The 12,697-nt window shown below is 41.1% G+C and overlaps 1 protein-coding gene across 3 annotated transcripts in view; it reads right to left on the bottom strand.

Moving 5' to 3' along the window:
• FRMD3 (FERM domain containing 3) overlaps positions 1-12,697 on the bottom strand; it is a 301,558-nt gene that overhangs the window by 75,694 nt on the left and 213,167 nt on the right. For all 3 annotated transcript variants that reach the window (XM_055311651.1, XM_055311650.1, XM_055311652.1), the window contains 4 exons: positions 11,630-11,717; positions 9,981-10,069; positions 6,691-6,754; positions 5,396-5,484 (listed from right to left, as the gene is read on the bottom strand). In XM_055311651.1, coding sequence (XP_055167626.1) covers positions 5,396-5,484; positions 6,691-6,754; positions 9,981-10,069; positions 11,630-11,717 — 330 coding nt within the window. The remainder of the gene's footprint in view (positions 1-5,395; positions 5,485-6,690; positions 6,755-9,980; positions 10,070-11,629; positions 11,718-12,697) is intronic.

Here is a 12,697-nt window from a genome sequence, read left to right as displayed (position 1 = left end):
AGAAATTAAAAATCAACTGAATGAGATGCAATCCAAACTAGAAGTCCTAACGACGAGGGTTAACGAGGTGGAAGAACGAGTGAGTGACATAGAAGACAAGTTAATGGCAAAGAGGGAAACTGAGGAAAAAAGAGATAAACAATTAAAGAACCATGAAGACAGATTAAGGGAAATAAATGACACTCTAAGGAAGAAAAATCTACGTTTAATTGGGGTTCCCGAGGGCGCCGAAAGGGACAGAGGGCCAGAATATGTATTTGAACAAATCCTAGCTGAAAACTTTCCCAATCTGGGAAGGGAAACAGGCATTCAGATCCAGGAAATAGAGAGATCCCCCCCTAAAATCAATAAAAACCGTTCAACACCTCGACATCTAATAGTGAAGCTTGCAAATTCCAAAGATAAAGAGAAGATCCTTAAAGCAGCAAGAGACAAGAAGTCCCTGACTTTCATGGGGAGGAATATTAGGGTAACAGCAGACCTCTCCACAGAGACCTGGCAGGCCAGAAAGGGCTGGCAGGATATATTCAGGGTCCTAAATGAGAAGAACATGCAACCAAGAATACTTTATCCAGCAAGGCTCTCATTCAAAATGGAAGGAGAGATAAAGAGCTTCCAAGACAGGCAGGAACTGAAAGAATATGTGACCTCCAAACCAGCTCTGCAAGAAATTTTAAGGGGGACTCTTAAAATTCCCCTTTAAGAAGAAGTTCAGTGGAACAATCCACAAAAACAAGGACTAAATAGATATCATGATGACACTAAACTCATATCTGTCAATAGTAAATCTGAACGTGAACGGGCTTAATGACCCCATCAAAAGGCGCAGGGTTTCAGACTGGATAAAAAAGCAGGACCCATCTATTTGCTGTCTACAAGAGACTCATTTTAGACAGAAGGACACCTACAACCTGAAAATAAAAGGTTGGAGAACCATTTACCATTCAAATGGTTCTCAAAAGAAAGCAGGGGTAGCCATCCTTATATCAGATAAACTAAAATTCACTCCGAAGACAGTAGTGAGAGACGAAGAGGGACACTATATCATACTTAAAGGATCTATCCAACAAGAGGACTTAACAATCCTCAATATATATGCCCCGAATGTGGGAGCTGCCAAATACTTAAACGAATTATTAACCAAAGTAAAGAAATACTTAGATAATAATACACTTATACTTGGTGACTTCAATCTAGCTCTCTCTACCCTTGATAGGTCTTCTAAACACAACATCTCCAAAGAAACGAGAGCTTTAAATGATACACTGGACCAGATAGATTTCACAGATATCTACAGAACTTTACATCCAAACTCAACTGAATACACATTCTTCTCAAGTGCACATGGAACTTTTTCCAGAATAGACCACATACTGGGTCACAAATCGGGTCTGAACCGATACCAAAAGATTGGGATCGTCCCCTGCATATTCTCAGACCATAACGCCTTGAAATTAGAACTCAATCACAAGAAGAAGTTTGGAAGGACCTCAAACACGTGGAGGTTAAGGACCATCCTGCTAAAAGATAAAAGGGTCAACCAGGAAATTAAGGAAGAATTAAAAAGATTCATGGAAACTAATGAGAATGAAGATACAACTGTTCAAAATCTTTGGGATGCAGCAAAAGCAGTCCTGAGGGGGAAATACATCGCAATACAAGCATCCATTCAAAAACTGGAAAGAACTCAAATACAAAAGCTAACCTTACACATAAAGGAGCTAGAGAAGAAGCAGCAAATCGACCCGACGCCCAGCAGAAGAAGAGAGTTAATTAAAATTCGAGCAGAACTCAACGAAATTGAGACCAGAAGAACTGTGGAACAGATCAATAGAACCAGGAGTTGGTTCTTTGAAAGAATTAATAAGATAGATAAACCATTAGCCAACCTTATTAAAAAGAAGAGAGAGAAGACTCAAATTAATAAAATCATGAATGAGAAAGGAGAGATCACTACCAACACCAAGGAAATACAAACGATTTTAAAAACATATTATGAACAGCTCTACGCCAATAAATTAGGCAATCTAGAAGAAATGGACGCATTCCTGGAAAGCCACAAACTACCAAAACTGGAGCAGGAAGAAATAGAAAACCTGAACAGGCCAATAACCAGGGAGGAAATTGAAGCAGTCATCAAAAACCTCCCAAGACACAAGAGTCCAGGGCCAGATGGCTTCCCAGGGGAATTCTATCAAACGTTTAAAGAAGAAATCATACCTATTCTACTAAAGCTGTTTGGAAAGATAGAAAGAGATGGAGTACTTCCAAACTCATTCTATGAGGCCAGCATCACCTTAATTCCAAAACCAGACAAAGACCCCACCAAAAAGGAGAATTACAGACCAATATCCCTGATGAACATGGATGCAAAAATTCTCAACAAGATACTAGCCAATAGGATCCAACAACACATTAAGAAAATTATTCACCATGACCAAGTAGGATTTATCCCCGGGATGCAAGGCTGGTTCAACACTCGTAAAACAATCAATGTGATTCATCATATCAGCAAGAGAAAAACCAAGAACCATATGATCCTCTCATTAGATGCAGAGAAAGCATTTGACAAAATACAGCATCCATTCCTGATCAAAACTCTTCAGAGTGTAGGGATAGAGGGAACTTTCCTCGATATCTTAAAAGCCATCTACGAAAAGCCCACAGCAAATATCATTCTCAATGGGGAAGCACTGGGAGCCTTTCCCCTAAGATCAGGAACCAGACAGGGATGTCCACTCTCACCACTGCTATTCAACATAGTATTGGAAGTCCTAGCCTCAGCAATCAGACAACAAAAAGACATTAAAGGCATTCAAATTGGCAAAGAAGAAGTCAAACTCTCCCTCTTCGCCGATGACATGATACTCTACATAGAAAACCCAAAAGCCTCCACCCCAAGATTGCTAGAACTCATACAGCAATTTGGTAGCGTGGCAGGATACAAAATCAATGCCCAGAAATCAATGGCATTCCTATACACTAACAATGAGACTGAAGAAAGAGAAATTAAGGAGTCAATCCCATTTACAATTGCACCCAAAAGCATAAGATACCTAGGAATAAACCTAACCAAAGAGGTAAAGGATCTATACCCTAAAAACTATAGAACACTTCTGAAAGAAATTGAGGAAGACACAAAGAGATGGAAAAATATTCCATGCTCATGGATTGGCAGAATTAATATTGTGAAAATGTCAATGCTACCCAGGGCAATTTACACGTTCAATGCAATCCCTATCAAAATACCATGGACTTTTTTCAGAGACTTAGAACAAATTATTTTAAGATTTGTGTGGAATCAGAAAAGACCCCGAATAGCCAGGGGAATTTTAAAAAAGAAAACCATAGCTGGGGCATCACAATGCCAGATTTCAGGTTGTACTACAAAGCTGTGGTCATCAAGACAGTGTGGTACTGGCACAAAAACAGACACATAGACCAATGGAACAGAATAGAGAATCCAGAAATGGACCCTGAACTTTATGGTCAACTAATATTCGACAAAGGAGGAAAGACGATCCACTGGAAGAAAGACAGTCTCTTCAATAAATGGTGCTGGGAAAATTGGTCATCCACATGCAGAAGAATGAAACTAGACCACTCTCTTGCACCATACACAAAGATAAACTCAAAATGGATGAAAGATTTAAATGTGAGACAAGACTCCATCAAAATCCTAGAGGAGAACACAGGCAACACCCTTTTTGAACTTGGCCACAGTAACTTCTTGCAAGATACATCCACGAAAACAAAAGAAACAAAAGCAAAAATGAACTATTGGGACTTCATCAAGATAAGAAGCTTTTGCACAGCAAAGGATACAGTCAACAAAACTCAAAGACAACCTACAGAATGGGAGAAGATATTTGCAAATAACATATCAGATAAAGGGCTAGTTTCCAAAATCTATAAAGAACTTATTAAACTCAACACCAAAGAAACAAACAATCCAATCATGAAATGGGCAAAAGACATGAAGAGAAATCTCACAGAGGAAGACATAGACATGGCCAACATGCACATGAGAAAATGCTCTGCATCACTTGCCATCAGGGAAATACAAATCAAAACCACAATGAGATACCACCTCACACCAGTGAGAATGGGGAAAATTAACAAGGCAGGAAACAACAAATGTTGGAGAGGATGCGGAGAAAAGGGAACCCTCTTACACTGTTGGTGGGAATATGAACTGGTGCAGCCACTCTGGAAAACTGTGTGGAGGTTCCTCAAAGAATTAAAAATAGACCTGCCCTACGACCCAGCAATTGCACTGTTAGGGATTTACCCCAAAGATTCAGATGCAATGAAACGCCGGGGCACCTGCACCCCGATGTTTCTAGCAGCCATGTCCACAATAGCCAAACTGTGGAAGGAGCCTCGGTGCCCATCGAAAGATGAATGGATAAAGAAGATGTGGTTTATGTATACAATGGAATATTACTCAGCCATTAGAAACAACAAATACCCACCATTTGCTTCAACGTGGATGGAACTGGAGGGTATTATGCTGAGTGAAGTAAGTCAATCGGAGAAGGACAAACAGTGTATGTTCTCACTTATTTGGGGAATATGAATAATAGTGAAGGGGAATATAAGGGAAGGGAGAAGAAATGTGTGGGAGATATCAGAAAGGGACACAGAACATAAAGACTTCTAACTCTGGGAAATGAACTAGGGGTGGTGGAAGGGGAGGAGGGCGGGGGGTGGGGGTGAATGGGTGACGGGCACGGAGGGGGACACTTGACGGGATGAGCACTGGGTGTTATTCTGTATGTTGGTAAATTGAACACCAATAAAAATTAATTTATAATAATAAAAAAAAAAAAAAAAGAAAAAAAAATGAATGGAGAATTGGTAGACAAATAGCCCAGGCCCTTTGCTGGTCAGTGGGAGAACTCTGAGGCATGTTCCACAGTATGACAGAGTTCCCCAGCAGAGCTAAGCACACTGCTCTCAGCAGTGACCTGATCGATAATGAGCCCTGTGCCACTTGCTGCCCTACCTCCCTTCCCAATTGCCCTATGGGTATGTTCAGAAACCACATCCCTAAGAAACCACTTGCACTCAACTTTTCTCAAAGTCTGCTTCCAGTGGGGGCACCCAACCAAACACAGATTCTGTGACATGTTGGATGGAAATAGCAATGCAAAAAAAAAAAAAAAAAAAAAAAGTGCTCATTGCAATTCTATGGGCATCACTCGTGGAGCTCACGGCTGGATGGGCCAACAGTGGTTGGGAGTCACCCTGCACAATGCACCAAATTTACAATTCCCTTAAATACAATAAAAAGAACTGATTTAAAAGAAATGCATATGCAGCTATTTGCCCAACATAAATGGTTCGATGGATGCTTTTACAATCTATGATTAAATGAATAAAAGCTACGCACTTATAAAAGGCCTGGTTCTCCACCCCACACTTCCAAAGATGTTTGCAGGCAGCTGGTGTTGAAGTATGGAATGCCAACATGGCTTTTTTCTAATAAAAAAAGACAAAACAAGAAAAGGCATGTGAAACATAGTTTATCTTTTAAGGTATTTACCAATCTGTAACCCCGCACCTGCCCAACAGGTTAAAAGTAACTCGGGCATTACTATGGTCTTAAAAGTGTTGTTGAAATGGTGTCCCTCTGCCTCCCTCACTCTTTGCAGATATCATGAATCTAGCTGGGCCCTGTTTCTAACAAAAACCAGCATCACAATCCTTCTCGACAACCCAGGAATCACCTGCCTCGTGATCAGACTTGTATTCGTTTAAAAACTTATCTGTCACTGCTGAATAACTGGTGCTTTATCTGAAAACTATGGCCAAGGAAATCTGCAACCCTCCAGACCTAGCTCTGAGGCTCAAAGCTTCCATGCTGGCCATCTCTCCAGATGCCTCTTCCCTGATGAACCCAACCTGCATCTGGTCTTAAGACTCCTGGGATGGTCTAGATTCTATTTCTAAAACTCTCACCAGCAGTGGTTGAATATCTAGATTTGGAAGTATTCTTTGCTTGTTTCATAAATCTGTATTTTGGTAGATTACAGAGGTAGGAGGAGGTCCCATTTTCTTTCTTTTTTATTAATTTAAATTTCAGTTAATTAACACACAGTGTAATATTAGTTTCAGGAGGAGGTTCCATTTTCTATCCCAGTATATTTTCTACACAGCAGTATACTGTCAAGCATTGCTCACGGACTTTCTTTTCTTTTTTAATTTTTTATTTAAATTCAAATTAGTTAACATATAATGTGTTATTTGGTTCAGGGGTAGAATTTACATGCCTTCCTTAATGCCCATCACCCAGTTTCCCCATCCCCCACTCAACTCCTCTCTAGAGACCCTCAGTTTCTCTCCTAGAGTTAAGCTTACCATTTGCTTCCCTCTGTTTTCATCTTATTTTATTTTCCCTTCCTTTCCCCTATGTTCATTTGTTTTGTTTCTTAAATTCTACATATGAGTGAGATCATATGTGTATTTGTCTTTCTCTGATTCATTTCACTTTGTTCTTAAATGTGCAAACCCACTATTTGTTTATCTCTAAAATGTTTAGCATACAGCTTCTATTACATCATAAACTTCAAAGTGGTGGGCTACAATACTAAAGGCACATTTCATGCTCATGTCTTTCTGGTACACACACACACACCCTCACACATGTACATACAACTACACGTCATTAGAAAAGCAGTCACTGACCTCTTTCTGGGTGCCAATCACATAAAATGTCTTTCCTTCAAACTTCAATTTGCAGACATCTGACCTAAGAAAAGAAAATCTCTTTGGGTGAGGAGAAAAAAAAAAAAAAAAGTGGCAGCTATCCAAGGTACCTTGGTTTCCCCTAGGAATCTGGCTGACTCGCAGATACCAAGCCGGCTGCAATGAAACAAGATATTATCTTATTATCAGTGAAGGCCTAATGAGCAGTGAATAGCCCCCAAATGAATTATACAGCAATTTCCTTCCTAAGAGAGGATCCAGAGGCAGCTCAGAATTACTTCTTCCATTTTTTACAGTCAAGCAGCATCTTTCTTCCAAGGAACTCTGGAGGCTTTGTGAACATTAACGACCAAAACAATATTAATTGGCCAGCCCACTTTGCGAGGTAGGAAGAATGTGATTATTTCAGGTTCGGGTAATGAAACTATATGGATTCACAGTATCAGTCTCCCTCACCCTTTCACATTCATCTTCAAGGAACACCCACACAAAATTTTCATTTCTGCTCTCCCTGCTTGTGCTAGAGTAAGTTTTTTTTTTTTTTTTTTTTTTTTTTTTTATGATAGTCGCACAGAGAGAGAGAGAGAGAGAGAGAGAGAGAGAGAGAAAGAGAGAGAGGCAGAGACACAGGCAGAGGGAGAAGCAGGCTCCATGCACCAGGAGCCTGACATGGGATTCGATCCCGGGTCTCCAGGACCGCGCCCTGGGCCAAAGGCAGGCGCTAAACCACTGTGCCACCCAGGGATCCCTAGAATAAGTTTTATTAAATACTGAGATGCTCAGAATTGTGAGGACAGCTTGACACATTGTAGCCAAAAGAGTGACTTTAGGTTTTATCTTAAGGAGCTGCTCAATTAAAATCTGCCTGAAATAGGGAACCTAGGTCACCTCCTTGGTGAGAAGATTTGTGTAAAGAGAGAGACAATTCTATTTTTAGTCCTTTGATCTAACTTCTAGAAGAGGGATTTCTGCTCCTGTGTTTTTCCTGAGGGAAAAAGAACAGTGTAGCCACATTAAGCTGCTTGAACTTAGGAGAGGATTTGCAAGAGTGACAATTCTCAGTGGATGTTAAAAAACAAAAACAAAACAAAACCAGGATTAACATTGGAATAAAATTTGTTTTGGTAACATGTCCATGGCTGTTCCAGAGGCTAGAAGGAGATGGGGATGACAGCAGCCCACCAGGAACACCAAGATGCAGAACCCAGGAACAAATGGTCTGGGGATTGTCCGTCTCAAGTCTTTAGTGGACCCAAGAAGAAATGGAAGCCCAAGGGAGAGAGACATGCAATTAATCTGCACTTGAGACATGTCAGGTTCTCCCCTAATTACTTCAAAACTCAAGCAATTCATAAACCTGAGGATCTAACCCTCAAGTCTTCTGTGGTCCCGGAGTAGGATGGGAAAAGTCCTCAGATTATCCATGCTTCCCAAAGTCAACAGGAATCCCTAGGGAGATTACTCTGGAATGACCTGAAGAGTGATGAATACCCTTTTTTCCAAGGTGCAGGAAAACAGAGAAGAAAACTGGTCACCCCATCATGCCACACATATACGAGATATCAGAATTCACGAATCCCACCACTCACAACACAGTTGCATTTTCTTCTCCCCCAACCCCTTTCTTCCCTGTAAAACAGACAGATGTAAGTGATTCCCATCTTATGAATAAGTACACAGAGGCTCAGAAAAGCTAGGTGATTAAGAGTTTTGAGAGTGCTCATTGTGGAGAAAGAGAACAAGTGGGTGCAGAGAGGAGCACAAAGTATGAACTGAACAAAAGGCAATGATAGAGAGGTTAAGGAAGAGATTGATGAAATCGGGGACCTCAGAAAAAAGAGGGCTGGTCATAAAGAAGAGCAGAATGTATAGAGTGGAGTGGGTATTAGCTGACTGATGCTAGCCCAGCAGAGAAGATTTGAAAGGGAGCTGGGAGGTACCAAGAGGACAGTGCACAAGTGGGGGTGTTGATAAAGGGGTGCTGGAAGAAACCCTCAAGCTAACAGAACCACTAAACAGACGTTTAGGTAAGTGCAAGAGCATTTCCAAACCAGGACTGAAGGTGGATGCCCACTGGCCCATCAGGAAGAACTTCAGGCCACAGGAGGGGCCCACCACCCGGTTAGACGTGACAGGAGTGACAGACTGTCAGGGGCCATCGGGGAGGAAACTGAATCAAGCTGAAGGTATGAACAAGACTGAGCCTTTACCATATCACACATATGTTCAGCCTTCTCATCCCTTGCCTAAACCGTTCCGCTCCTTGATTGGACAGTGGGCCCTGCTGGTCACCTACCCTGCTCCATCCTCCCACTTCTGTACTAACATGACTCAGACTTTTTTCTTCCTCAAAGTGACATGTTCATGGGGATCACACTCTTCTCAACAGCAAGAAGTGGATCTTGATTTGACCAACCCAATCATGGAGTTCCCACTCTTCTCAGAGGGATTGGTTTAAGTGGGTGCATGAGACCCAATCCTGCCCTATTAGATATACGAGAAGTCTCCTACAAGGCTTCTGTAAAACAAGTCCTCCTTGTTTTAATAGGAGACACAAACACAAGCAGATCCTCTCTTCTAGTCTCCAGGTGGTGCTGTATGATGATGGGATGCACAGAGTTACTTGCGTGGCCACCATATGAGCATAGGCCTGGGGACAAAAACCACTACCCTGGGATGACAGAGAAGAAAAGGGAGACCTAGGGCCTTCATGCTGTTGTCAGGAAGTTAAAGGATCATGGAAATGCCTGACCTCTGGAACTTCTGCTGTGTGAAATAATCAGTCCTCTTATCTGTAAGCCAATGTGAACAGATGTGTTATCTGAGCCAAAAGCATCTTCACTGATATCCTGGGTAACACAGGATGAGTCTGCAACAAGGACTCAACAGAAGAAAATGGAGAGAAGGGACCGGAAGAGGGTCCTGAGTTATTCAAGGGAAATCGCACTTTACCCTGCCCTGCCCTACCCCATGGTCACCCCTTTGGCCAGAACAGTAGCTGCTCGTGAGGAAACACTCAACACCCCTTTGAAGACACAGCTCCTGAGCCCAAGACACACATCTCTGGGTCTTCTAAGGTCTAGGGCAACCTAGATCAGCTTTTATTTATAAGTGAATAATCCTTTTATAATGAAGTTCCACAGCAAAGAAATGAATAATAGTCATTCCGCTGGACATTTCCAAACCAAACAAAAAAAAAAAATCAAAGGCTGGGAAAGAAAAGCAAGATTGAGGAAAATGGTAAGCTAGTTTCCCAAAGAAGTCCTTACCATTTTATCAAATGGATTCTCTTATTTCCCTGGAATACCACAAAGCCTGCTGCAGTGAATCCTAAAAATGTTGTTGTACCTGTTGAATCCTGAAAAAAGAGAAACAAAAACATTTGGATTAAGAAATATAAAATAAGTGATAAATTGTATTCTCATTCATCCTCTCCCTGGGTTAATTTCAGGTTAATTCCATTGATCATGGCAATAAACTAAGCTTCTGAAATGGAACTTCCATGAACAGCACTTCAAAAATCTGGGGAAGGTCTGGAAACATGTAACTTTTTCCTTGGAGGAACAGACCTTCTACCTCTCCAGGAACATCCTGGGAAAATACAGATTAGTTCTGAACCACTATGTCTATTTCCAAATGTGTCCTGGGGCCACCGGAGTTCTTGGATCTGCCCTATAGTTTGGGCAAACCATGCTTGCTCATCATTAGCCCTAAAACCAAAGATGCTATGATACCAAAGCCCTTAGCATCTAATTTAATTTGATTAAATTCCACACAAGATTTCTGGCCATTCTAATGTAAAGATATGTCCAGAAATTCCTACTCTGTTTCCAGCCTCAACCAGAAAAACTAAGCATAGATCAGTAAAAGCAAAGGAATGACAGCAACAAAGATCAAGTCTATCTCCAAGTAATAAATAAAACAAACAGGGTCAAAATTGCAGAAAATATTTAATTCACTAAGCGGAACGAACTGATTTATATTACTAGGAAGAGGATTCTGGCAAATATGCTAAAATCATTGTGCCAATAAAAATTAAAATGCCAAAGTGAACAAGTACCACCCGCTCTCTGCCTCGGCTGCATGTTGGAATCATCTGGAGAGCCTGGTCTGTTCCCCCCCAGATCCTGATGTCACTGGGTGGCAGAAGTGTACGAAACTCCCCAGGTTCTTCCAATCAGCAGCCTGAATGAAGAGCTGGAGATCTAGTACTTCACCAAATACTATTAGCTGATCCCATATGGGTAAAGAAATTTGCCAGCAGGACTCAAGAACTTATCTTTAAGAGCCCGGCTGAGATAAATGCTTAGTTTAGGATTCTGCTTAGCATCTGGTTGATGTGTGCTTAGTTTAGGGTACAGAATGGAGAAAACGGTTTTCATAAAACATTTCTGGAAAATGTGTGCATAAGCTTGGGGGCTTGTTAAAAAAGCATATTACCCAGATGTACCCCCAGTGATTCTGATTTAGTGACTCTGATACATGCTTGAGAGAAATACTGTCAAATAATATGAGCAAAGGAAACAAGACAAAAATATTCCTAATGTCAAAATATAATTTTAAGCCTTTTTTTTTTTGCTTCTACTTTCCCAATTTTTAAGATTGCCCTCTTGCTGACAATGGTCTTAAAGTAAATCTGTTGGGATCCTATAACTTCTTAGAGGTAGAATCATCTACTTGATGGATGAATGAATGAATCATGTATGTTAATTTAGGAAAATGAGGCTACTATAAAGCAATTAGCAAGCAATTGGAAGGCTTGCAATGGAGAAAATCAACCACCAGGCCATGGGACTGCAGTCTGCTGTCATCCCTTCCAGTTAGGGACAACGGATCAGCCTGTAGAAATATCCTGCACACTAACTCTCTTGTGAGCAAAACAATCATTACAGGTCAGCCTGCTATGAGGGACACTCACCTTGCATGGGTGGGGGTCCACCCCATAGGTTTCCAAAGTGTGAGCTTTTAGGAGTAAGTTAAATTCAGCAACTGGTGGGCTCTGGCCTCTAGAACCACACAAGAAAAGTTTAGGGTGTTAATACAGAAGATAACAACAACCTAGAGTCCCTTTGTTCAATAAAATGGGATATTCTAAACTAAAAAAAAATCCCTACATAAATAATAATCAGTAAGACCAATCACCATTCCTCCTCATAAGGAGCTCTTTTCTAAGGAATCTGAGCTCGAGTTTCCTGGCTAATTGCTCCATAATAAAACCACATGTACTCTGAGGACTCCAGTGACCCATACAGTTAATCAAGGTGATCAAGTTACCAATAAGTAAGCCTTGCAAATTCAATCTTAATATTAAATAGAACTCAGCATCTGTTCTTTCCAACTCACTTAAAAAGATTATCCAGGGTAAAGAGCATTCCCTCTTGCTCAGGGTACAATATGGGCAGTCCTGGTATGCTACCAGCAAGCCTGAACAAAGCCATCCGCGCAGGAAGAACTGTCAACCATTCCAATGGAAAGCCCTGGATTTTGAAAGGAAATCTCACCCACTAATCTTAGCTGTGCCCTCCAGGGTGGCAAACAAGGTCCTGGCCTCAGTGAGGGGGAGGGGGCTGCAGCAGAGATGACTGTGAAGCCTTCTGGGGCTAACTTCCAAAGCAGGATCTTACAGCATTTTAAAGACTCCACTTTGACTAAATCCCATATGTACCTTAGAGAATCCAAACCATTCTCCAAGGATAAATAGGTCACCCTAACAACTGAGAAGAGTTTGCCAAAGAAAACAACAGGAATTTGTTTTCATTTCCAAAATGTAAAATTACGTTGTAGCACTGAATCTACTCCCACCCAAGCTTCTCCCCATACATGGATTCCCTTCCTCTACCCCTCAAGAATCAACATGCCTCTAAATCCTTTTGAGATCTCTTTACCCCCAGCAACTGAAATTTCATTATGATAGTGAGGAGTGTCTTTATTTACTTATTATGATCAACACTGTGGGGACACTTTTAATCCAATAATTTGTATCTTT

Source organism: Nyctereutes procyonoides, unplaced genomic scaffold, assembly GCF_905146905.1.
Source record: "Nyctereutes procyonoides isolate TBG_1078 unplaced genomic scaffold, NYPRO_anot_genome, whole genome shotgun sequence".
Taxonomy (NCBI): domain Eukaryota; kingdom Metazoa; phylum Chordata; class Mammalia; order Carnivora; family Canidae; genus Nyctereutes; species Nyctereutes procyonoides.
Note: the sequence above shows the minus strand (reverse complement) of the source record. Positions and strands in the feature narration are given on the sequence as shown.